Source organism: Ostrea edulis, chromosome 2 (genome assembly GCF_947568905.1).
Source record: "Ostrea edulis chromosome 2, xbOstEdul1.1, whole genome shotgun sequence".
Lineage (NCBI taxonomy): Eukaryota > Metazoa > Mollusca > Bivalvia > Ostreida > Ostreidae > Ostrea > Ostrea edulis.
The window spans coordinates 66,791,559-66,819,497 of record NC_079165.1 but is presented as its reverse complement, the minus strand read 5'-3'; the positions used below and the strand labels follow the sequence as shown (position 1 = coordinate 66,819,497).

General features: G+C 34.7%; 1 protein-coding gene across 2 annotated transcripts; it reads left to right on the top strand.

The window, feature by feature from the left end:
• Positions 1-1,272: 1,272 nt before the first annotated feature.
• On the top strand, positions 1,273-22,676 carry LOC125681311 (protein maelstrom homolog). 2 transcript variants are annotated; one of them, XM_048921343.2, is made up of 15 exons: positions 1,273-1,535; positions 3,661-3,777; positions 4,508-4,592; positions 5,554-5,700; positions 6,109-6,150; positions 8,966-9,099; positions 13,566-13,768; positions 15,372-15,434; positions 15,709-15,898; positions 18,567-18,648; positions 18,805-19,095; positions 19,242-19,336; positions 21,729-21,873; positions 22,053-22,142; positions 22,335-22,676. In XM_048921343.2, exons 1-15 carry the CDS (start codon positions 1,404-1,406, stop codon positions 22,373-22,375), a joined length of 1,857 nt encoding a protein of 618 aa, XP_048777300.1. In that variant the 5' UTR covers positions 1,273-1,403; the 3' UTR covers positions 22,376-22,676. The 2 variants fall into 2 exon arrangements, with proteins under 2 accessions (XP_048777300.1, XP_056012960.1); XM_056156985.1 differs by having other exon boundaries at positions 1,375-1,393.
• The last annotated feature ends 5,263 nt before the right edge of the window (positions 22,677-27,939 follow it).

The following is a 27,939-nucleotide window of genomic DNA, read 5'->3' as shown; positions in this document are numbered from 1 at the left end:
TTTGTTTCGTTGACACGTGGTCAACGGTTGTTTTAAGAGCTATTAGCCAAAGGTGATTCCGAAAGTATGATTGGAGATTTCGACTACATACATCATGCCCGGGATCTCCATCAAAAAAACATTTCATTTTCCATATGAGTGATATTCACATGACCTATTGTCTGTTATCGTGTGTCGTGTATTGTCCGATTACATTCGAACAGTTTAAACATCGTCATTGAATTTTATGGTACACTAAATAAATAAATAAATATAAATTCGTTATATACATACATACAAACATACATACATAAATACCTAGGATTACCCATGAAAGCTCGAAAGCTTATTTTCAAAGGGGTCCTTTGAAGCACGGATGTTTGCGCTATCTAGCCTCTAGAGGGTCACTAACACAGGGGCTCGGCTGTCAGATATTGAAGCTTTGTATTATTTGTTCCAGAATAATAAATTATATAAATAAAATCCTCCACCAAAGTCCGCTGTTTTCCTTGTTTTAAAAAGAGGTGTACCATATGTACATTTTTTTTTTAAAAGTACATTTTTTAAAACGACGAAAACAGCGGATTTGGTGGTGGATTTTATTTATCTAATTTATTGTTCGGAAACAAATAATACAAAACTTCAATTTATTATTCGGGAACAAATAATACAAAACTTCAATATCTGATAACTGAGCCACTGCAGTCACTAAGCTTAAGAGCATGGAAAAGAGGATGTCAAAAATATATTTAAAAAATCCTCTTTATTGATCCCTACCAAATCGGTGATGGATCTTTCAAATATATTGATGTTTGAATTTTATTGCCTTTCAGAAATCATGCATGTTCTAAAATACTTCTGAAAATTTAGAGTGGGTGTTTAAATTCATGGCAGATCACTATATCCTCAGTGTCCAAGTTAGATTAATAATATCATGAAAATAAAGATTTAAAAAAAAGAAGAATCTTATTCTTTTCTCCTCTACATTTAGCTGATCATACCATCTTAAAGTCATATGATTAGGCCCTATTCATTTAATTTCGATCAACAGATCAATGGCCCGGGCACATGCAATCTAATTGAAATTAGATCCTTTGATCCGCTCATCTACTATCGCTACACATGGTGGATGAGCGGATCAAAGGATCTAATTTTAATTAGGTTGGGACGTTTGTACAAGTGAGTTCTAGATAGGCCTAAAGTTTAGGCTAAACAGCGGCGGTTTATTTATATTCTGATAAGGTCAGATACTACACACAAAGTTATCGTTCCTTACAAGAACCGAAAGTTGTAATTGACATCGGGATCGGCATCCAATAAGTAGATGGCCTCGTTGGTAGCTTCCAGCCGCAGGAACACGAGTTTGCTACATTATCAGATTTACTACATTAGTTAGACGATTTGCTCTCATAACGTAAGACACCATGCCCAAAAAAGCGGTCCGAAACGCATTTTATTTTTTTATGAAAGATATTGAACCTGCTCTGAGAAAGGAAGGACGTGTTTTCCCAAATGGAATGCAAGACGTTGTTCCTATTGCTCATCCACGATGGCAGGTTAGCTCTATTAGATCCATCATGTGAATAACCTCGGCGACAATAGGCTTAGTTGTGATATTTGAAACATACCATTTTAAAGTATTTTCAAATGAAATGATTATTGATAAAGTACGTAAGTAAAGTAGGAAGTTACATTCATTGGACAGAACTTGAAGGACTTTATTTTAGCTGGGCTAAATTTGATCAGACTAGGTGAATTAATATCTCCAGAATTGAATAAAGAACTTCAATAGCTGCTAAACGGTAGTTCAGAAAAGTTTTCTAGATTAGAAGAAAAACAACAACATGGATTGATCAGTTTCAGAGCTCAGATCAATCCAGCCATCATAAAATCTTTTGACTTGTGGCACAACTTTTTCTTGGTACTTGGGAGTTTTTACTTTGGTATTTTCTTGCTTATATATCAAAGAATTGTGAACTCTGTATCTCTTTTGTAACTAGGCAATTGACATCAGTGATTTTTTAATCATTTTGGGTCCGAATATTGGCCCCTTCCCAAAAATTACCGATTTTTTCCCAATTGCACTTTTCCCAATAATAAAAACTGGTGAAAAATGAATTTGTTAAAGAATAAGTTCAGTGAGATAAGTTTATGTATGACATGACAAAAACGCATCAATTCTAGATGATTTAGAAAGAATAGTCGAAAATTTTAAGAGCTTCGAGAAAAGAACAGTGCTTGAGCTGGCCTTCGCCATTTTCACCAATGGCGAATTTTTTCTCAAAAATGGCGAAAAAAAATTAAAGTGGCGAAAATCCCTTTTTGCAGTAAATTGTATTTTAAAATCTGTCTTGTGTTTTCCTTTGTCACTAACACATTATCGCTTGTTTGTTTATGCAGTCAAAATCTGTTTATTCAGTCAACGCGTGCGACCGGAAATCTCGCGTCGCTTCAGCAGGGCTCGATAGGTTAGTGATAGGGCTTTCATATTTCACATGTGTGTTCCCTGTGACAAAACTTTTTTTTTTTAAATAATAATAAATCCACCTCATGACTTTGACCTTGGAGTTTGACCTGCTTCTGGAAAACTTTAACCAAGGTCATAGCTTTTGATAGGTTATTGATAGGGATTTCACATGTGTATTCCTTGTGACAAAACCTTTCTTTTATTACCAGAATTACTTTGCTGCCTTATAGGGGCGTCAGTGTTTCGTAAACACATCTTGTTTGATATTAAAATCTTGATGTGACAGTATTAGATATGGGGATAAGAACTAAAAATATGAAGAAAAATTGCCCACAAGGTTTTCATAATTGCCTTCTGGTCTATTTCAATTTTTAGATCACCTGAGTAAACTCAGGTCAGGGCTCGAAATTAACATATGCCCCGTCAGTCTGTGACTGGTTAAAAGTCTGGCGGACTGACATACATTTGTTTTAGTCAGTCCGATGGGACTGGTTAATTTTCTAAAGCATCATTTTGGAAAATATACGTATGAAATTTTATACACACATTTGGCATTCTTCGATCTGTAAATATTAGACGAATCTGGTTCGTAAATATAAATCCCACATTTAAATGTTACAATATTGTCTGAGGCATATTGAGTTAAATTTCATTTTAATAACATTAACGAAATATGTTTAATTATTTCTGGAAAACTGTTGGACTGGTAAATTTTTCTGCGGACTGGTTGAAATTATACCCCATCAGTCCGGCTGGACTGGTGACATAAAAGTTAGCTTCAAGTCCTGCAGGTGGCCTATTGCAATTGGTATGAAGCATCTTTAGGACAAGGGGGACATAAATTGTAAATTTCAGGACTCCTGGGGCCTTAGGGGCAGGGCAAAAAGTGACCAATTTTCAAAAATGTTCTTCTCTTATCTTGTTTTATATGTGTACTTTTGCTGAATATTAGAATTTAGCTTACATATTCAGAACAAAATTTTTTTAGTAGCCTTTGTGACTAGTGACACTTTTAACTAATTCTCAGGTGACCAATAGGGCCTGTGGACCTCTTGTTTCCAGTGAACTGTAGTTCTGCAGCTTCCCAGGCATTTTCAGAGGGCTAAATATATCGGCCAACACAGATTTTTAGATACCTGCTATTAATCAATCAGCCTACTATAAATGTTACATGTCACTCTATTTATAATTAAGTTATTCATCTGTTGACACAGGCTTTGCCAGAGAAGGAAAAAGCAATATATGAAATGAGGGCTAAGGAATATAAAAAGCAGAGGAGAGGAGTTGAAGGGGATCAATTTCGAATGGACAACCAAGGACAGTTGCTCTCTGTAAGTGTTGCAGGTTGTCAGAACATAATAGCTTAAAGGACAATCAATTTTGTATATAGCTTACTGAAAGAACAAGTATATATTATTTAATCGAGCAAATGGACAAATCAAATTTGTATGTAACTTGGAACGAATCAAATCTCTATTTTAGCTTATTATCCCATTAAAATACTCTACTTATGCTTTTTATGCCCCTGCAATAAAATGACTCCTTTTATAAAGTGTCTCCCCTTTTCGTCCATCCTTCTATCATGGTTAGTTTTCCAAATTTGTTTTGGCTGTATTTGTATATAATTGCTGATTTTTGGTTTATCTCTATATATTGATGACTTATAGATCAAATTCAAATTACTTTTCAGTCAACCTCATTTTTCAAAAGTTATTGCCCTTGGACTTTAATATTGTTTACTGTTACTTTTCAGACTTTTCTCTGTTAAGTATGCTTGTAAATAATGAGCTAAATGCATACCTTTATTATAATAAATTACAAATTACGTTTCAATTGCTTGTTTAATGATCTACTTTTATCAGAGTAGTTGTCATTGGACTTTAAAAATATGATCCAAGTCAGTAAAAAAAAATTTTCTTTCCACAAAATTTATGCTCAACGAATTTTGATGAAACCACAGTAATACTATATTTAAAGATCTTCTTTACTATTGGACATCTAATATTGGTATCAAAGTATTAGAAATGTAATAATGATTTTATACATATTTGCATGTGATAGGAACGTGTTGATAATGATGCCGAGACAGAAAAGCAACGACTCAAGCAGAGAAGGATAGTACGAGAGAAGTGGCTCCCAGGGGAAGGTCAGCTGTTTTGAAATTCGTTTGAATTGACCTAAATTTAAAGATAGTTTAGCTTACTACTCATTTTCTAGATTAGAACTGAACAAACTAACAAATAAAACTGTTTTTATTTGAAATTGTACAATTACCACTGATATTTTTTTTTTTTAAAGTATCATTAAGGTATTCAATGTATAACAAAAGGATAATAAACCATTTTGAAAGATTTAAATCAACATATATGTTTATTGTTAAATAATGATAAAAGTGAAGGTAGATGAAATTCACATGACTGCATGGTAAATGATCAGAAGCGGACCTTTTTGCACTTGAGCCTTTTTTTAAAGAGTTATCTACCCTTCATAACGATAAGAAAAATCTAATTTTCTAAAAATGTGTGTTGTCCATGATTAATTTTAAATCACATTTTCATTAAGATATAGTTTATGTAAATTTGTATGAAAATATAATTTCTTTTTAAAAATATTGTAATAAAACATGCCCTTTCCATAGACTTCAAATAAAATGAATTCTAAAATTCTAGGTAAAATAAATCAAGCAATAAACAAAATTTTGAAAATTCCAATGGTTGATTATATTTATTCGATGAAACCTTCAAAATGATACCATGACCTTAAATCATAGTTGCCAACTCAGCTGCCATTTAAAGATAGCAATCTAATCACACATCCCATTCCCCCCCCCCCCCCCCCCCCCCCATTTTTCAGCTAGATAAATTTCAATCTCCAGGGAAAGAGAGGTTTCTTATTCTTAGGAAATAAAACACTGTTTTAAGAAGGTCTGGGATATAAGGGTTAGGTGATATTCACCCAACCCAAAGTGCAAAATGAAATTTGTTTAAGGTATCTGCAGGACAGAGTAATGCTGTGGAATTTCTTGTTTGGCAGCTGGAGTTTAGCCATTACAGGGGTCATATGATATTCATTCTGAAAATGAGACAATTTCATCATGCATTTTTCAGAGGTTGTGAATGAGGTATTTTATTTGATCAACTTCCAAACACTGTGTGTAACAGATGACGGTCATTACTTGCCTGCTGAGATCGGCGTGATTGAGTACAGCATCAGACGAGGCATTAGTAAAAAACTCCACAGATTCATAGAACCAGGTAATGTCACAGGCTCACAGAATATGTAACTTCATGGGTTTATAGAACCAGGTAATGTCACAGGGTAGTCAGTCCATCAATCTCTTTCTTGTTAGCGTAACTCCTTTGAAACCGCTCAACAGAATATCATGAAACTTTGTAGTTAGTAAGGGCACACTTTGTAGATGTGTATATTCAATCATTTTTCTGGGAGTTATGCCCCTTTTGAACTTAGAATTTTGAGCCCATCCGTCCTGTTCTTGCAGTAATGCATAGCATTACCATTCATTATAGGAGGCATTGTCAAGTAATGTTAGAGTGTGTGGTATGTGAGCTTGCTTACTTTTTCTTTCTTTTGATATTGATATGTACGTTAATTGATAATGGTGTATAATTGTAACTGTAAAAAAAAACTTTATTTTTTTGTAGGAAGAATCCCTATAGGATATAGAGGAGCTTGTAAAGAGAAAAGTAAGTGTATTTGTAGAGTAAATTGTCAAAGGATCATTTCATATTCACTTTGAAATTTTTGTAAGAAGGTACATTTAGAATTTCATCATGCTCCTGTCACATCAGTAGCAAAACTTATCACAGTCATACATCAGTAGCAGAACTTGTCAAGGTCACATCAGTAGTGAAATTTGTCATGGTCACATCAGTAGCAAAACTAGTCAAGGTCACCTGTCTTGCTGTTTTGTAAATGTCATCAGGTTTCGCATTAATGAAGACCAATGATATTTTTTAAAAAGTTATTTTGAAATTTCTGGTCAGTATCTTGAAGAATGGTTACCTTTGACTAATAGATAACCCACATTTATTCTTTTGTGAGGGTATAGTGGAATCACTGTATGTCTGTCCATAAACAGCATTTGCCAAATATCTTTAACACCAATGAACAGATTTCATTAAAATTTTATGTATATCTTGTATGAATAATGAAGTTCTGCATCTGCCGTTTTGATTGAGATATTTTAATATTCAAGAAAGTTATAGATTTTTTTTTTCATTTTGAGGGGATGTTGTCAGTTTCCAGATTATATTTTAAAAACCAATGAACAGATTTGATTCAAACATTGTGTATACTATATTATGTAATTTTAACAAGATTCATTTAACATTCAAGAATATTATGGATATTTTCATTTTACGGGTGTTTTTTCAACTTCGTTGACTTAGTCATTTTCTTTTAGATTTTGCAATGATCTGTTCTTTCACAGAGACTACTGCATTAGTTTAGGAGAGGGTATAATGAAATCATCAGTCCATTTGTCTGTGGATGATTTTGTTGATAAAAGATGTGTCGTTTTCTGGCTCATGTACGCTGAATAGTAGTCATCCATGTAGTATCATTCAGAAATTATGTTAAGCATATCTTCAATATTCTGGCAGCCGTTTCGCTAAACGATCGTAGATCATAAACGTAGACTTAAATGTGAACGTAGCACGTACGACCGTTTCACCAAAAGTTACGACTTGCGATTTACGATCAATATTGATCGTAACTCTACGAGTGGTCTAGGGCTATTGTAAATGCTCCTACATGCATGTAAATGAGCAATATGGCCGTCATGCTGGCCCTGTCTGAGATCATTTAGTGGTAGTATATACCTGACGGGAGTTTGTTGACATGGTGGAAGAAGAAAACATTCACAATGATTTGCAGTCTGCTTTTGCACAATAATATTGTACAGTCTGAGCCCGAATTTTAAATCAATTGGAGTTATCCTTCTTTGTTATGCACAAGTACAGAAATGCCATTCTGCTGAAATAAATGTAAAGGCAATGAATCCATCGCTTCACTCTTGTATATCCACAATCATTACATATGTAATTGCTACTTTTAAAAAAGTGGGGTGGGGGGGGTGTAGTCAATATATCAAATGTTGCATGTAATGATAATGAAAACAGTTGTTACAAAAATACAGGGGGCAGTGTTGCTATATGTGTGTCATATGCCTGCATCACCGTTAGTGTATATGGATATTTAGCATTAGGCAGAATTCAAGACATTAATTCTCATAGACATGTTCAGAAATTAAATTTCTTCGTTAACAGTTAATTTAAATCTGAAACACTGCGACTCAACTTACTCGGCTATTTTTTTTCTGTTGGATCACAAGTATGATTAATATGATAATACATGTACATGCAAATGATAAACATTACAAATTTTTAGGAAAATATGATATTATGATATTTGGTAATGGGAGAGCTTGGTTAAAATCCCAATTTTGCAAGTGGAACATTTCTGTAGAGTTTTTTGAAGGTTGTTAGAAATTAAGTGCAATATCAATAATGATTTTTATTAAATGATCACGTAAATCCGGAAGTACAGGTGTACATGCTTACATGCCTAAACAGAAAAAAGATAATTATAAAATACAAAAGCATGGAAAAAATAAATTTCAAGGCATCTAAGGGACAAATTGAGTCTGATTTGTTTGAAATGTATACAGATATGTGAGTAGTGTTGTAGGTTATTTTACAACAAACAGTAATTAAACAAATACATGTATATATCCATGGTTTGAAGTGTGTTTGATGCAGGATAAAATTTCCTACACTTGTGTGCAATTTTATTTTTTATTTTTTTACTCATTCTTTTTTCTTAATCCTTTGAATATAATTTACTTATTGATGGAAACTTGACTCACTTGAGTAGATCGATACATGGCATTTAAAATTCTGTAAATGTAGATCTTTTATATTATTTCTTATATAATTTTTTTCAATGAAAGTCAATAAGAATTATCCTATCAATCTTTATAACATTCTAGAAATTTCTATACGTCAAATGGAGTTCAGGCTCAAAATTTCCATTATTCAACATGGGTTATTGCAGATGATAAGTATGTATTCAAAACCGTGAGGAAATAGTGAATATTTCTTTCCTTAGTAGGATTATTAATAAATGTACCTCCACAGAGAAAAGAGTTCTAAAAAGTAAGACATAAATCGCAATCATAAGTGCTACGACTAGGACAGGTTTCGTGAAACATTTGTATACATGCACCTTAGAGTGACCTCAAGAATCTTCATGTCAAAAGAATGTGTTTATTCTTCAATGAGCACAAATTCACTATTTCCCACCATAAAATGTGCACTACAGGGGGTATTAGTCCCACTAGAACAGTTCTAGTTTGCACTGTCTCTACAGACATTCTAGATGTGAAGTTGATTTTTTTCACTATTGCCACACAGGGGTATTTATATTTCTAAAACATTTCTTGTTTGCAGTGTACATTCTATATTTTGTTTATAGATTTCTTATTCGTTTTGTAATCAGGTGAAGACTATCATAAAATACCAATGGAAAACTTTGAGAATGCGGACTCAAATTACCGTGGGCTGTGGATCCAGCTAGAGAATTTTGTGAATCCTAATGGAGAGAAACCAGAGTACCCTCCGTTTTATTGTCTGGTTAGTTGTTGGCACACAAGTAGAAACCACAGTAGAAATTTCATTGTTTTAAACAAGAATAATGCCCTCTGTCATGTTGGAGATATCACGTTGGATGACAGTTGAAATTGATGTATGTCAGGTTGGATGACAGTTGAAATTGATACGAGTAAATTTTTTCGTTTGTTGATATTTTGCTTTTCCTCTGTACCGTGATTGAAGTTTGTCCATTGTTTTTCAGTTTTCTTCTCTAGAACATTGTTATACCCCCCGCAACAAGTTGTGGGGGGGTATACTGGAATCAGGTTGTCCGTCTGTCTGTCCGTCCGTCTGTAGACGCAATGGTTTCCGGGCTCTAAAGCATTATCCTTTCCACCTACCGTCACCGTATTGTAACGGCCAAGCGATTGATTTTGTAGTAGCTGCCACCAGTTGTCTTCCTTGACAACAATCCAATATTTTGAAAATTGACTCTGATGTAAAGTTTACTAATTTATTGAGTTATGTATAAGTTAGGTGAAGTTTGTTATACAACAATGTAATACTCCAGAAGTATTTCTGGGACTTCATGCACAGAATATGAAAGAACAATCGTAACAATATCAATTACAATAGAGTTATAGCGACTGAACCTGGTGCCAATTGTATGAATTAATACTAAGTTATAGTCTGACCCAACCAATGAAAGGTGAAGATAACAAATCCATATATTGAATTATCATTGGTATAAAATAATAATTGGTTCCCCTCTTTAGATTGATTAGTTGAATTGTTACTTCTATGAATAATATTCTGAATCTTACACTTATTATTAAATTGTGACTTTACACCAGTAATTCTGAACACAGGTAACTGGGAATGATTCTTAACCTAAGTAATTACCTAATCTAATCCTAATTAATTAATTAATCTCCAGATCAGCCTTATCAGGCAACACTGGGAACGTCCTATTCGTAAAGTAAAATTAGCTATCTCCCAGAATCTTGTTGGATTCTGACTTATATACCCTTTCTTAAGTCCGGGGCAACAGACGGGACAACCCCACCAGGGACGGGGCAACGCACGTACAGACAGGTCAACTCTAACTTTCCCCGGACAATCCCAATCCCCATCAATCCAACCCCGGTTAAGTATTCTACGGGACTATATCATTTATCTATAACTAAAATAACTTAAAATCAAGTCTATAAATCCAATAATAATAAAGACCAAACACTTACATTATAAGCACTCTTCGTAGTAAAAATCAGCCGTCTGCAACCTAAACAACTTTGACCCGAAGATCGGGGTCAAATAAAAATAGACGCGGCCCTAACTCTGACTTTTATAAACAAATATGGCACCTAACACGAACAACGTGCTTGTTTATCACATTAAAAATCGCTATATACACAAACATGTGGATGAACACCATGCTACTGAAGTAATCAGCGTAAGTAGGCAATAGTCATATTAATAACTTGTGGTTTTACATACAACCCTTTGATTAAAACTATAAATAACACCGGTAACATCGAGTGTATAAAATAACACATGGCACATATGCACATGTATGTAAACATACTCAGTCAACGACTGGAAATAACGAGAAAAGATCGTAAGCTATAAATACATATAATCAAGCTTGCAACATTAGCTAAAGAATTCCATTTTCCTACAATATCATATATATGGACTACCCATGGGATGAAGATGTTCCCTATCGATTTTGGGATCAAAAGGTCAAAGGTCAAGCGCACTGGACAGTCTTCGACGTTAACCGGTGGCCCGATGCCCGAGGCCAGTAAAATCGGGATCGGGCTTCTAAAAATATTTAACCCAGGAGTCCGGAGGGCCTGTAAATGTTTTATTTTATGTTTTGTATATATTACAAATATAGCGTGAGATTGACTCAGACTTTGTCATGACTTACATGTAGCAATGAAATTTCGCATCGAAAAATGATCAACCATCCTGCCTTTTATGAAGTATAGGGAGGCACAGGCACTGGAAGTTAATGTAAATATATAGTATGTGCATATATAAAAAATACATGCACATACTATATATTTACATTAACTTCCAATGTCCGTGTTGGGATTCCCGTGGGGTTTCGGGTTAGAATAGGTCGTCAGTACCCCCTTGCTTGTTGTAAGAAGCGACTAATAGGGGCGGTCCTTTGGATGAGACGGCAAAAACTGAGGTCCCGTGTTACAGCAGGTGTGGCACAATAAAGATCCCTTCCTGCTCGATGGCCATAAGCGCCGAGCATAGGCCTAAATTATGTAGCCCTTCACCTGCAGTGGTAATGTCTCCATATGAGTGAAATATTTTCAAGAGGGACGTAAAATGATATTCAACCCATGTAGGGAGGGGCTCGTCAGTGAAATTCCAAACCTCACAAGCGTATTTCGCAATCACAACCATCAGATCCAAATAAATAATAAAAAAAAAAAACCAGTAGTACAAGGAGAAAAAGAAATCGAAGAGTTAAGCCCCATTGGACCGAGGGTGGGCCTTTGCTGAGATTTAATTCAGGAAAAAACAATGTTTTGTAAGTGGTGTATACAAAACACAGTAGAACATGAGCTTCTGATCTGTTGAAAAATAAAATAAGATATAATAATGTCAGTTGTTCTTTAACTATGGTCATCTGGATATGTATTTTCCTACAGTAGAACATGCTTGTACCTTGCAAATGACAAGTGGTCAAATTAGAAAAAACATTTTGGGCCATTCAAATATTGTTCAGGCTTGCAATATTATTATACTGGGAGGCCCGAAGGGCCTGTGCTTCACAAAGTTTTTCGTGTAGACTGACTGGACATCGAAGTAGCAATATGGTTTCCGGGCTCTAAAGCATTATCCTTTCCACCTACCGTCACCATATCATATATATGGACTACTCATGGGATGAAGATGTTCCCTATCGATTTTGGGGTCAAAAGGTCAAAGGTCAAGCGCACTGGACATCTAAGTAGCAATATGGTTTCCAGGCTCTAAAGCGTTATCCTTTCCACCTACAGTCACCATATCATATATATGGACTACCCATGGGATGAAGATGTTCCCTATCGATTTTGGGGTCAAAAGGTCAAAGGTCAAGCACACTGGACATCTAAGTAGCAATATGGTTTCCAGGCTCTAAAGCGTTATCCTTTCCACCTACAGTCACCATATCATACATATGGACTACTCATGAGATGAAGATGTTCCCTATCGATTTTGGGGTCAAAAGGTCAAAGGTCATGCACACTGGACATCGAAGTAGCATTATGGTTCGGTTTGTCATGCCATTTGTTTTTTACACTCAGAAAAGAGGTAGTTTATACCTATTACCAACACCCTTTGGGAGATTGGGGTAAGCGGGGGGTATTCTTAGTGAGCATTGCTCACAGTACCTCTTGTTTTTACGTGTTTTGAAACAATATCAAAATTTGGAGCATTTACAAATGTGAGGCAGTTTTTGTGAAGTTGCTTTCATGAGAGGTAGTAAGTGAATTATTGCAATGGATGGTATGGCCCAACACAGTGTATACTGATCGAAATGTTTTCTTACCACATATCTAGTGCTCTGTCATATGGCAGGTGCCCTATAGTAATCTAAGAATAATCTGTCTGTCCATCCATCAGTATACAGTTATTGACTGCATCTGAGGACAACAGCTATTTTGTTTCACCGTAGAAGGGATCTGTTGCCTGAAGCCGTAGGCTGTGGGCAACAGATCCTTTTGTGGATCAAACAAAATAGCTGTTGTCTGAGGATGTGGTCTATAACTGTTTTGTTATACACATTCATTTTTAGGTTGTTTGTTGACTTTGAACTTTTAACAATTCAGAGTGATTGCAAAAATGTATCAATGTATCCACTAGTTTAAAAGAAAACATATTACTCAATATCCTAATTAATAGACAATGATTACATTTTTCGTGTTTCTGTTTTGCGTCGCATTTAATTAATTCTGTATTTTATCATCTGTCAAATCAGTAAGCCTCGCCACTACGTAAACAAAGCAGCAGACCGAAAATCACGTGACTTGCTTAGCCATTAGAAATGGAGCAGACTATTGACTGGTCAGCAGTTCATAAACTGTTAACCGGTCAATAGATCACAGGTGTGAGAGTTGATTTAACAGTTAGAATGTTGGTTCTAAATTGTATTAGTTTTATAAAGGAAAAAATTAAGGTGTATAACAACACTCTCTATGGCACACAATAACGTTAGTTTCCATGGGATGATTTTCATAAATTTTATACACAATACTTTAATTAGGTGGAGGATGACACTTTAAGATTTTACATTTATTGACTTTTAGGACTTGCATTTTTAAATATTGATAAGATAATAACACTTTTTTTGTCATGCCTGCCTCTAAAATATTCATTGCGGAGCCCTTTCTGACTTGTCAATCTTCTGGTCATGTGATCTTTTACTTCATTCTTTACAGAATAATTGACGTTACACTGGATTTTATGTTATGTTGGTTTTGCTTGGTTTTATTTTGTAGGGCAATGACATCACAGAAACTGTGTACTGTTTGGAATGGATTCATGGTCGAGCTTGTCTGGGAATTCCTAATCGTCTCAAGAAAGTGTATGAACTAGAGGGCATGGTCTATGACCTTTATCAACACATAGGTCTTTCTGTATCAAAAACACGGGTCATTGAATTTTTGACCTCAAACTCTTGGGATTATGAACCCAAAACCAGGTATGCAATTTCTTTCTATTGCGTAACTTTGGAACAAAACTTCCAGCATGCCATCCAAAAGCTTGCCATACAGTTTCATCAATATAACAGCTGTATAGCATGCAAAAAGTGTCACAAATTGTGTGATAGTACATTTCATTTCCACATGTTAAAAAGAATGAACTTGATGTAAATTGCCCTTTGCATTTACACTCTATCAGGGGTCTAGAATTTTTTTTTCAGCTGCTCTGACTAGAAAATCTCTATACCAACTTGAAAAATTTACTTGCTCAAAAATAAAAAGGCAATAAAAATGTAATCAGCTGCTTTATTATTCCCTCATAATTCATTTGTGGGGAGAGGATTCAGTGACTTTTTTTGTGCTAAAATACCGTCAATATTCAGTGGTTTCCCCTCGCCAAAATTAGCAAGTTTTACCCAATTTGCAATCCCTTTTTCCAATCTGAAATCAAGAAAATTATATGTACGAGTTGCCAAAACACGAACAGAAAAGTAAAACTTGCTGTTGTTTTAGTTCCCGTGAAAAATGTGATCATGATAATGCAAGGTTTTTTTGTCATACTGTGGTAGAACGAACACACTATTACTCAAAATTAAAGGGCCATATTTGGATATTTGTGGCTCTTGTTCTTTACAATGTCCAACTGTTCTAGAATAGGTTCCTTTTTCAAGGAAGAGCTCATCAGCTCTAGACCATGAAATCAAAAATAGTACTTTGTGCAAATTCAACTTGCAAGTTCTTCAAAGATTTCTCAATTTTCTGAAGAATGTGAATGTGCCAGGTATTAGCACACCTAGTACATATAGTACAATTTCTTCAACGCAGCAATTTAAAATTAATAAGTGTGACACCATTTTTCAAGTATGATCAACACAGCAACTTGAACACGCAGGATTCGATTGATGCCATAGTAACTTACTCAAGGGGCTACACTAAGTATGATTTCATCAATACAGCAAGTAGCTATTATATTTGATACTATTATTTCAGCAGTACATAAAACACCTTTGTTAAAGTTTGATCGGCGAAAATTTTGTGCATAGATATTGAATATTTGAAGGTATGTTTAGACACAAGTATAGTAGTAAAATATGTTAAGAATTTTTTTATATTAAATTTATGAGACAGCAACACAAGAATACAATGATATCAGGCCTCAACCGTGCGCAGAGTTTTGTGTGCCGTAAATGGAAGGTTTTTATAAGGGGTGGATCTGTAGCTCCCTGTTATGTCAAAATATTTTTTCAGAGAGGTACAGTTCTGCAGCAAGGGAAGAACAATTTTGATTCTTTATAAATGTAATTTAATTTGTTATAACCATTGAACTTTGAGTTCAGTTATCTCAGAAAATAATAGGGAATGATAATCACTTTGCTTGAAAAAATGTGAATTCATTATAAGTGTGTTCATTGTAAACATGTTTTATTGTACTTGCCTAAACCCACCCCATCTTTAAATTTGCCACTGAGCTATAAAAGGTTTTTTGCAGTTTAAAATCCGATGCAACATAATGCTTTCTAGTGTTCCAGCATTGAATTGAGGAGTAACATTAATGTACATGTATCGTTTTTGACCGTTATGAAGATACTGATAATTTTTCAGGTGTGACTACCATGAAGAACTGGAATGTAAATACTGTTCGCTAGGCATCATTCAGAGATACGCGTAAGTTGTTTGTAACTAGGCATCATTCAGAGATGTGCGCAAGTCGTTTGTAACTTTGAAAGAAGCACAAACATTGAAAGTGTGTTGATTTGGTATTGGTAAATTAAAGTGTATAATAACTCTTCAACCCCTACTTTAATTTCTGGACTGAATTTGGTACATGTAACCCCTACTTTAATTTCAGGACTGAATTTGGTACATGTTATTAAAAGAAATTTGTGTCCAGTGTTGGTTCATTGTTGAAGTTTTATATGGTGTTTTGTAATTTGATCAGGTATGCTATGTCAGATAGTCTTTGTGGCCCGTTTAAGATTGAACTGACAAACAGACACCTTCCTGTTCGCACAAACAACCCAATAGTCACCCTGCCTCCCTCCTCAATGAAAGTCCACACTCCCTCCAGAGGTCAGAGGTTCCAGGGGCCCCCTGTTCAACAAAAGAACAGTTATAGTGCTCTGTCTAAGGTATTGTAAATGTGAACATCTGAAACGGCGCAGGACATCATGATGTTCTGGTGTTTAAAATTTAATGTACTTGTAGTATAAGGTCTACAATATCTGTACTGGTTATGTAATGTGGTACAATATCTGTACTGGTTATGTAATGTGTACAGTATCTGTGCTGGTAATGTTATGTGTACAGTATCTGTACTGGTAATGTAATATGTACAGTATCTGTACTGGTAATGTAATGTGTACAATATCTGTACTGGTAATGTAATATGTACAGTATCTGTACTGGTAATGTAATGTGTACAGTATCTGTACTGATAATGTAATGTGTACAGTATCTGTACTGGTAATGTAATGTGTACAGTATCTGTACTGATAATGTAATGTGTACAGTATCTGCACTGGTAATGTAATGTGTAAAGTATCTGTACTGGTAATGTAATGTGTAAAGTATCTGTACTGGTAATGTAATGTGTAAAGTATCTGTACTGGTAATGTAATGTGAATAATATCTGTACTTGTAATTTTGTCTATAACATTCAAATATTCATTATTTTAAATAGATTCCAGCTTGAATTAGTTCATGGAGAGTTTAGACCCATTTGGACAGGCCTAGCTATGGATGTTGTCATGGCTCCATAACATTGACAGGGGTGTGATTTTTACTCTTTCAGAGCTGCCAACCCTCACAATTTTGGCATAAGGCTTACGATTTTAGGGCCAAAAATTCGCCTTACAATTTTACTATATATCTTCCGATTTTGGCTTAGTTAACATTTCGAAAGTTTTAGAGCTGTCCGTCATTGGTTTTTACTTTTATAACACAGATATATATATATATATATATATATATATATATATATATACACACACACACACAAAATCTTGATCATTTAATGCTTTTAAATAAACAATATGATGGCAGCTGCTACTAAATGTAAGGCATGCATTGATGAAAATAAAAATAATCCCCCAAAGAAGAAAATCTAATGAGGCCAGAAATTCAAAGAACAATTTGCAAGTAAACATCTATTCGTTTCAAAGTCAGAAAGACTGACATTATCAGTTTGTATGCTACGTGTACAATCTGTTTGACAAACTTCAACATTTCTCACGGCGGGGAAAATGGCATTAAAAAACTTGCCAGAATAACTGACACAGTAACTGTAAAATTATGATATACTAATGTAGCAAGATTTTGTACACAAACTTTTGAAGGTAAAATCAATAAAAGATGTATAAAATTTGACTTTCTGCAGTTGTAAAATCACTTAATGCTTGACAATTAGTATGTCTAAATTCATAAAATTTGGATATGAAATATGCCTAAAATTGCTCAGATTACATATTTATTCATAAAAGTTCTCCCCCGTCTTACTATTTTTGATTTCATAATGTTGGCAGCTCTGCTCTTTTCAGAGGAAATCCTCTGATTGACTTAATTTTCGAAGAAATGAAACACTCTGGGTTTAATCTAAAGTGACGAAAAATGATATTTTTCCATTAAGGATGAGGTGTTTTCCTTCCCTTTTGACCAGATTTCCTCTGATTTCTGAGGAATTCTATCACAGCCCTGAATTGACATGCATGCACCTTTGTGTTGTGTTTCATAATTAAACTAGTGATGTTACTAGAAACCCCAGTACTTCTCGGAACATCTAATTATCAAGAACCAAAATTGATACTCAGGTACTCAGACAGTATATGAAATTTGTATATTTTCTTGAAATATTCTTTAAAATACGGTAACAAATTCAAATTGAAGATATTTGAATAATCGATAAATATTACAGATCTTCAAATCAGGTGCTTGGTATTTGTTTACACTGCATCTGGCAGATGATGGCATGTACACTGCATGCTATCGGATTTCCATGGGCAATTGACAAGATCTGGCTAAACTACCATAGTTGTAGAAGAAAACAAACAAATACAAGTTTTGAGTGGAAATTGTCATTTATTAAGGTGGCTCACTACACCCTGAAATAGTTTCTCATATCAGTATGTATTGATTTAATCTTAAAAGATATGATGATAATATGATAAGTATATATGCCAGAAAGGCCAAAAATATGCAAATTTAGATAAAAACATGATTTTCAAAAAAAAATTATTTTGATACATATGAACAAAAGACTCTGGCGGATTTGAATTCAAGGTCTGCCGTTCAACAGCTCAATGCTTTAACCACTTACCTACGATGATAGACAAACAAATCCATCGAAACAAATAATTTCACAAAACATTTAAATCGCAATGTTGTGAAATATTGTCATAAAGAGTGTAAGCTTTAGTGTAGTGAGCAACCTTAAGTGAAGATAAATATATATATTCATCTAACATAATGATAAAGTGGAAACACAAGGTACTATACTGTATAGTGTACTGACAAGACGATGAATATGTTAAAACATTGGACTTAAAATAGATACTAAGTTCATATTCCACCGAAAAATCCTGTTTACGCTAGCTTCATGCTATTTGGTGATGCTGATATATTAAGTTCCATTCCTTTAGAGCACATTTTCTCATTCGTTTGGTTGATTGTTCCCAGTTAATATTACTTCTATGAAGTACCATTAAAAAGTTAGATTCTGTACTTGCCTGATAAAATCTTAATCCAATCACTTTGATTCACTTTCTGTAATGCAGATACAAGTAAATACATTATGAATTTCAGAAAAATTTTAAAGATGATAGCTCTGATGAAAGTGACGATGATAATCAGTCCATGACTTCCCTTAGACGTCCTCACCTCCCAGGTAGATCATGATGATTACAATTCGTATAGAAGTTTAATACAAATATCTGTAGAATTTGTCTATTTGTTATTATATTAAGTTTATCAAGACAAATTTACTGATTTTGTTCAGTGGATTTACCATTTTCTTCAGCATCTGCTTTGTATTTAAAATTAGCAAGCATGGCACCAGCACCAAAAGATCCATGGGCAGAACAGCCAAAGCCGCAATCAGTAAGTCTAGGACGAGGCACCTGGTCAGGCACACCTATTCCTGCAAAGCCTGCACCCCCAAAGCCAACACAGACAGAGTTCCTATCCCTTGGTCGTGGTATTGGAGGTGTAGCAGGTGTCCCCTCAGCTGGCTTCAATCCTAGTGTTGGAGACTTTCCAGGTTTAGGAAGAGGGACAGGTGTACAGGGAGTAGGTATTGGGAGAGGAGTCCCCTTAAATCATGGATATTCAGCAGGTATAATAAGATGAGCTGTGTTGTCTCTTTCCTTTGAGAATATTTAAAAACACTGTCTTGATTAATTAGCAGGTTAGAAGGCAAATGACTAAACTTAGATGAGCCACTTTTGTTTCCCTAATTTTTGGATTAATGTTTCTCCAAAGGAGGACAGAAGTTTGCAGGAAGATCAATGGCTCCAGACCCAAGGTCAGCACCAGTTCCTCCTGCAGCTTGGGTAAAGGAGGAAACACCCAAACCAGTAAGCATGATAGTCTTACAATCTTAGAGCAGATTATGGTATGACATCTTTGAATGGCAAGCTACTAAGCAAACTGTAAGGCCTATGTGATCATCACACTGGTTACATGCAGCAGGCATGTAAATGTTCGAATGTACCTCTTCATAGGATTTCTGTAATATTTTCTTTAGTTCAGTGTGAGATTCATTCAATGAAAACACAGGGGCCTATTACAAAATCTTCCTTTACTAAATATAGCTTCAACCAATTCCTTTAAGTGACAGACCATGTAGAGTATTCTGTGATGTCAGAGGTGTAAGATAATGTAGCATGGATAGATGCAGCCATGCCGTTACCTTCAATGTACTTTCAGTCCAACAATTAACATAGAATAAGTCCGTCAAGCAAAAAATCTGTATTGATTAAATTATAATGTAAGTATTTGCTACCTATACCATGTTCATATTAAAAGCTTTTTTATGCCTCTGTAATCTGAGATTCGAGGACATGTAGATTTTGGTCTGTCCATCTGTTTGTCCTCAAAAACTTTAACCTTGGCTATAACTTTAGAATGAATTGATGATGGGGCTTTCATATTTCACATGTGTATTCCTTTTGACAAGACTTAACTTTTGGGGTTTTACCTACTTCTGAAATATTTTAACCTTGGCCACAACTTTTGAATGATTGATGATAGGGTTTTGATTTTTTGTAGTCCTTGTGACAAGACTTTTCTTTAGGTAGCAAAATGTTTGATCTCTTGACCATTGAGTTTGACCTACTTTTAAAAAGTTGCTTCCCATATTGGGGCATCAGTGTTTCACAAATATTTTGGAAGTTTTCAATTTTAGAATATCCTACACATATATATATCTTGTGCAATGTACATCTTAAGATCAATTCTATGTAAAAATCAAAGAAATCAGATAGGGTCTGGCCACTCAATGTCACAGATTTCTTTGATTTTCACAGTATTAACTTTACTTGCACCATCTTACATAATTTCAACCCCACCACCAAATTTCTACCATCCGTTGCCATGGAAACCGACAGCAGTCTATGAGGGCTAATTGAACTGCAAAATTCAGCCTGTTTTGCCCATGTTTTGTCCTTGTGGTATATAAAAAATTGAAAAAGACAACTAATTTTCTCCATAAATCTCGATTCCCCATAAAATTCCCTCCTTATTTATGATATCTATATCCATCTATGGTAAAGAGTGTGTTACTGACCGCTGTACCAATGTATTATAGTTTGGCACTTTGCCAAAAAGTGATTTTTTGTTGGATTTCATTGATGAATTTAGATAATTTGGAAAATACATACAGCATAATCAACTGCCATCAACTTTTCCAGCACGTTCTACATACAGGTTTTTTGCGATCCAATATATGTTGTGTAATTCTGTTGAACTGTAAAGAAATTACCAACAAATGGGAATTTCATGTAGAATTGTAGCAAATTTATATAAGTTGAATAAGCAAAATAAGAATAGCTTCTTCGACAACTAATCTAAGGGGGTGAGATCAAAAGTTCAATGTCTGACAAAAAACTAAATTCACATAGTTTTCATCCCCTTAAAACTAAATATGATGTATGTTGAAACTAATCGATTAAGAGGTAACACATACATACAAATAACACTCTGTATACCTTTTCTATTGTTTCTTCACAAATGAAAGTGTACATTAAAACTATTACATGGTCATTGAAATGTAATATTATGTGGCTTTTAACAGTCATTGGTCTTTTTTCTGTTTCCAATAAAGTGTAATCGATGTCGGATGACAGAAACTTATGGGAAATATTATCCCCCTCCCCCTAACTATTTGAATTTAGATTTTTATCCGACATTGATCTTTTGATCTTGCCCCTAAGGTCTGGATGAAGTTTGGTCTGGACCAAAGATACACATTTGTTGATGATGGATACTATAGTTTGTAGTAAAATATTACTATTAAAGGGTCCCATGGGGATCCGGTTTAGAATAGGTCCTCAGTACCCCTTGCTTATCATAAGAGGCGATTAAATGGTCCTTGGATGAGACTGCAAAACCGAGGCCCTGTGTCACAGCAGGTGTGGCACAATAAAGATCCGTCCCTGCTCAAAGGCCATAAGTGCCGAGCATAGGCCTAAATTTTTCAACCCTTCACTGGCAATGGTGACATCTCCACATGAGTAAAAGATTCTCCAGAGGGGCATTAAACAATATACAATCAATCAGTTATTGCTACATGTATTAAAGAAATGCATAAGTGGAGTCAAACTAGATGATCTGTTAGATGTGACAAACATAGAGTACACACAGGCTGAGTAATTCTGAAAGAAACATGACAGATGGAATAAAATATGGCATATTAACGAATTTTATGTGGGCTTTGATTCAGAGTTTTCTTTCTCCCTATTATTTCAGACTTTGAACAGTATCTCGCAAAGTTTACAGGCCACAACTTTGGGTCCATCAGCACCTCCAGGATTTAGTCCTTTGCAACAACCAAGCAAGGAGCCAATATCACAACCTGAGATAGTCAAAAAAACCAGTGCCCCGCCTCAGAGAGGTAGACAAGAGATAATGCTCTCATGTTGATAAATGTAGCATGTGTGTGTAGCAGACATGTGATACCTAGTATCCCAAAAATTATTACTGAATTGCAAGGGAAAAGTTGGGAAAATCTGGTCCTTGATAATTATCACAGTGCAGTGTAATAGTTATTTCAAATCGTCTCAATTTTTACAGATTTTAGTGGGAAAGGAAGGGGAATTATGGGAAATGTTGACCCATCCCTAAAGCTTCCTAAAGGCCGTGGTTATGCTCCACCGGGAATGGGTAAGTAGAGATGTTTATTTGGTCATTTTTGTAAGAGGGCTACATGCTAAAAAGGTATGAAGTGTGCTTTACCAATTTATTGTTTTTTATTAAATTTTGTAGAAGGAAGAAATCAAATGCATAAAAAAATGCAGATAAATGCATCAATTTCAAGATTGTACAATTATAGTGTATTAATATCTCATTTTACAGATATTCAAAGACATCTTCAGATGTTGCAATCGGAAAACTGATCATACAAGTTTGCTGAAAAAGTTTCCAAATATGGGATACTCTTTGTTCAATCAAGAAAGTTGGACACTTGTAAAAGTGTATCCTTGATGTTGAACAATATCAAGGAGACAATGTGTCTTGTTCTGTTAATTGACAGGAGCTGATAATTAAGAAGTTGATGACGTGACTTCTTTTTTTATGGCAGCAGTGATGGAATTGTTTGATATGTAACTAATACATACCAATTTTCTTTTGAATGTCTGGGTGACATAATCGAATTTTATAGAAATTCTTTATTTTGAAATAAAATGTTATAATGTATGTGCGTGTTTGTGCTTTTTCTGTTTTGTACAAGTACTTGTCTGTTATGTCCAGCAGTAATTGATTTGATGCGTTCATCAGTTCGATGATATCTTCAGATATTTACATTCACTGAACTTTTTGTTTTGTATCATAGACAATGAATACATGTTTGTTGCAAACTAGTTCCATCCGGATTTTTAGCACCACTTGTCAGCGTAATTATTACCAAATATGGAGCGTCATCAAAGTCTAAGGATGCATTGACTGTTCCGTTTATCGTAACAAAATGGTCAACAATGTCTTTCTTGTTCATGGTGACGTAGCTATAATTGCAGAAAAAATGTACACAACCAGCTAACGCGGGTTATTAATAGCTAGCTGCAATGCTAGCTAACTTCATCGCCCGTTAAAACAACGAAGAAAGCATTTTATTAATATTGTTTAAAGATTTTTTTTTAAAAGATATCCTCAATTATTTGAGTTGATGTTAATTTTGCGCTCCATATTTATAAGGGACTTTATGACAACAAAGAATGATTCAAACAACGTAAGAAGTTAACGCATGCAAAATTAAAGAAGATAACAAACATAAATCTGCATATATACTAAAAAACAAATTTAAGACGAATAAATTACAGGTGCAACCTGCATAATATCAAGTCTTAAGTCGCATATACAGTCACAATATTGTTAACACACTGACGACATTTTTATAGAAACGGCAGAGTAAATGCACGTACTGAAAGACAAGCACCATTCACCGCTACCGCTGATGCAAAATTTACGTTTAAACTGATCTATAAGAAACGTGAAAGGAAAGTTCAACATTCGGTAGGATAAGGAATAAGCAGAAAGTTAAAGCAAGAGGAGTACATGTTGAAATTTGCAGGTCCACCACAACATGGTTTACTAGCTCCCCGTACATGCGATTCGTTTGCACTCGTTAGGGCCTTCTGTTTGCGTATGAATCTTTAAAATGGGTCAGAGTAATGAAGAAGGTTGTTCCAGATTGTGACTAAAACTTTGGATATTATATTTTGTGTACACTAGGATAAATATACAACGGTATGCATGTACCTTAGAAATTCCAAATGAATTCAAACCGGTCCAATTAAATTATTGAAAATGCGAGAGCACTATCATTTGATCTTTCTATAGTCGAATTTGGTTAAAGAACTTGATATGCAAACCCCAAAATATGGCCCTTAAAATTGTGTGGGTCGACTCACCATCTTTTTGTGATCGGATAATTATATACTTCATGCTATCATATGATCGACATATTATGTCTTATTATATACTTTCAATTTCATCTCTTCTTTTTTCTATAAAAGTTTGCGGGCATATATCACACGATATATGCCCGCAAACATTACGTCACAATCAAATTTCTACGCCGTTAATTTTCAAATTTTTCGTGTTTTTCATCTTTTACTCAGTTAAACCGATAAAGTTATTGTTAAAAATAAAATTATTGTTAGTTTCTAAATGAAATTGAAAGTATATAATAAAAAGGTTATAGACTTTGTATAGGAAATATGACGACCTCGTTTTTTGTCGCGGACGGACCTCGCAAGCTCGGTCCGTCTACGCGCCAAAAAACTCGGTCGTCATATTTTCTCATACAAAGTCTATAACCTATAAAGATTGAATAAAATTATGTTTGTAGCCCTTCATTAAGGATGCCAACGTGAGGCGTCGCAATTCATACCCTCGTATATTTTCATAACTGAAATTTATTTCTTAAATATCTTGCAATTTTCGGAAGAATGTAATGGTTGTTTACATTAAGGTAGGTCAAAGGTAACGTACGTACTTAACATGCTTGCATGTTTCATATGAAATTATATTTTCCCGGAAATTTCGGTGTTAAACTATTGTACCATATACTTCGTTCAGTTTTAGAAAACTTGTATACATATCCAGCATTTTTTATTTGTATGTGTGTGGTTTTTAGCTCACATGAGCTGATATCTCAGTTGATTCCCATTACGAATCTATTCGTTGATCAGTAGCTATCAATCCACTGTTGTCTGTTGGTCCTGATTTATTATCATTAGTCTGATGTGACCTTTGCTGTGTATATATATCTTTCATGTAACATGTGTTGCGCAATCCATCAAGAATTAAAGTTCCCGATATAAAATACGCAATCTACACCCACAAAAATTTACAATTGTTGCGTTAATATTACATAAACGAACTGATGAGTATTGACACACGATCATTATACAGTGCGTGCATGACTCACCTGAGTTAAAAATTCAAGCGAAGGTTTTCCGTTGTTTGTCTATTTGTAAACTTTTCACAGTTTCTATTTCTCAAGAACCACTGGGTCATTTTCAACTAGACTTCACAATTAAGAAACAGTCTTGGGCAAAGTATGCCAGTGAAGGATCACGCCCTATAAACAGGTGGATGAATAAGAAATAGAAAGGGGTGTTTGAAAAGTTCTCATCAACCAAATATAAATTTAGTAAATAGTCTAATAGGATCGCACAAATTTCCTATTTAGTACACCAAAGCCAAGGGAATGATTTCGAACAAATTTGATATAAGCTAACTTGGAGTAGGTACCAATAATTCTACCACGGTTATTGCAAAGATCAAAGGAATGCCGCGGTCATTATTCTATGATATACCTTCATACGTATCAATTGATGATGAGAAAATTGATACACATCTCGCTTGCACTTCGAGTTTTGCTAATGCAACAAGAACGTCGATGACTAATAATTCAATTCTATAATCATAAAACTCGATCAATATATGTTGTAAATGACCCATGAACATTTGTCATTCATTATAAACCAATCATCTACATTCCGAGAGTGATACACAAGTAAACATGGCGATACACAGAAAAAAAATTCAAACTATTCAAAGCAACTGATACATGTATATTACTCCGTTAACATCAAACTAAATACTTCAATTTTTTCAAAATAGATAAATTAGAATACCCTTTTCATCGGCAAAAAACAATGTAGACCGTTTCGAAAACTCATGACGTAACAGTGAACTAGTTCGTAGCTCTACATTTGTATAAAGGAAAACGATCAGCTGTATATTTCTGAGCCGTAGTAGAATAAAAACAAAGTTCTTGTTTCGTGTATATTGCAGGATTACTCTCCTGGTCTCGAAATGTTGCTTGAATTATAAAAGCGGAGGCTAACGCCTCGGCTTTTATATTTAAAAACAACATTTCTCGATCTCGGAGGTTTAACCCTACAACATACACAAATACGCGATCATTATTTCTTATGTAGGGGCCCGCCATATTGCGGATGTCCTTTAGTAATAATTGTCCGCCCCTCTCTCCGTGCGTCAGAACTTTGATAGCACGCGATAATTTAAGTTTCCCTGGGAAGGTGTTCATAAATTCTACACACGATGCTTGGATTAGGGAGAGGTAGAACCCCTTTCGGTTTTCAGAATCAACCCGCTTCATCATAGTGAAGCATGCGGCGTGAAGCGTTGCAGTTCATACTCTCATGTATTTTCAAAAATTGAAATTATTGCTTACATTTAGTCTTTCATTTAGAACTGTCGGGATTCCCAGCTGTTAAAATAGGCATACCATATTCATCAAGATTCATGTGCGAGAATTGTTGACAACTGCAACACATACATGAGGAAATGGTTATCTTTTTAAACTTGCATTTAATTTATAATTTGGTATTTATGTGGGTTAAAAAAATCCAACTTATAATTATAGTTTTTGTCTATTCTTAGTTACTTCAATATGATATTGTTTTATGTCTTTTTTTTAATGTGTTTATTGTTCTTTGTTTTAGATATCTAGTAAAGCGCTTTAGGGTAATTGTGTTGATTAGATGTTCATAGTGCTATATAAATTACTTTGGAAATGTAAATACATGTATATCGATTTAAAAACAATGCTGAATTGGATGTAGATCTACATGTATATGCGAAACATACTTTTTATTCTCCCTCTCTCATTACGCCTTTTTTTTAACCTTATTAGGTCTTTACATTTTGCCCCGACAGTGTAATCCTACCATTTTAACCTTATAGGGGGGAAAAATCGTTTTTACGATTTAGTCAATCGTAGTTTAGACGATTTAAAAGGTCGTTTTCACAGTTTAAAAAAACGTACAAAGGATTTAAAAAGTCGTTTGTGCGATTTATGGGGGGGGGGGGGGGGTTCGCTTGTACGATATAGTTTTAAAAATTGTAAAAACGACTGAAAAGTTGTTTCTACGATTTAGTAACGCGTACATAAACGATTTTAACAAGAGGCCCACAAGCCGTATCGGTCACCTGAGTATTAGTTAAAAGTGTCACTAGCCCCAAGGGCTATGAAATCTATAATTTTCGTTTTGCATTATTATCTAAGCTAAATTATAATATTCAACAGCAGTACAAAAACAAAATGTGTTCTTCAAACACAAATGCCCATACTGATGAAAGACTTTACATAAGATATGATATAGTAACACTATATGGCTATTTTTGGACCCGTCCTAGCTAGAGTCAGAACTCTGGGTTTGCGAAGTTCATAATTTTGGTACACCCCTTTCTGCTTTTCCTTGGTATACAATTCTTATACGATAGTTTTTATGCGAAGCTGAATTAAAGAAATCTTTCAAATGATCAAGACAATAATCACTATGATAATTCTGATTCCTCCCTGTAACCAAAACCTCTATCCCTAGGATGAAAGGTGAAGATAACGAACAGTGATCAATCTCATAACTCCTACAAGCAGTACAAAATTAGGAGTTGGGCAAACACGGACCCCAAGATATACTAGAGGTGGGATCAGGTTCCTAGAAGCATCCCCTGTCGACCGGTCACACCCGCCGTGAGCCCTATATCTTGATCAGGTAAACAGTTGTCCGTAGTCAACGTCCGTGTGCCAAGAACGGTATGAAACTAGTCAAACAGCATTTGATCCAATGATGTATTGGCAAGCTAGATCGTTAAAACGACCATAGAATTTGCGAAAATGCTAATTTTAAACGAGACTGTTGAAACCCTTGCACCATCAACTTGTTTTTCAGTAGCCTGTCTCGATTTTAAAACGTATCATACGCAGAACAAATTCTTACGTATCGAATCAGTTGAGAATGAAAATCACAATTTTGGTAACGGGTTACCTGTTCCTTCTAAATGCTATCCATTTAGTTTCAATTTGTTATCAAAAGATTAAAAAAGATATTTTACACATAAACACTATATATGCCAAGTTTGGCTCCGTCCTGAAGTCAGCGCATCTACTCCGAGGTCATGAAATTTACAATTTTGGTGGACATAT

Excerpts from the sequence above, each read along its gene's own strand:
- LOC125681311 (XM_048921343.2), top strand. The coding sequence starts at position 1,404 with ATGCCCAAAAAAGCGGTCCGAAACGCATTTTATTTTTTTATGAAAGAT. Across the intron at positions 1,536-3,660 it reads TTGCTCATCCACGATGGCAG|GCTTTGCCAGAGAAGGAAAA; the intron begins GTTAGCTCTATT and ends CTGTTGACACAG. Across the intron at positions 19,337-21,728 it reads AGGAGGAAACACCCAAACCA|ACTTTGAACAGTATCTCGCA; the intron begins GTAAGCATGATA and ends CTATTATTTCAG.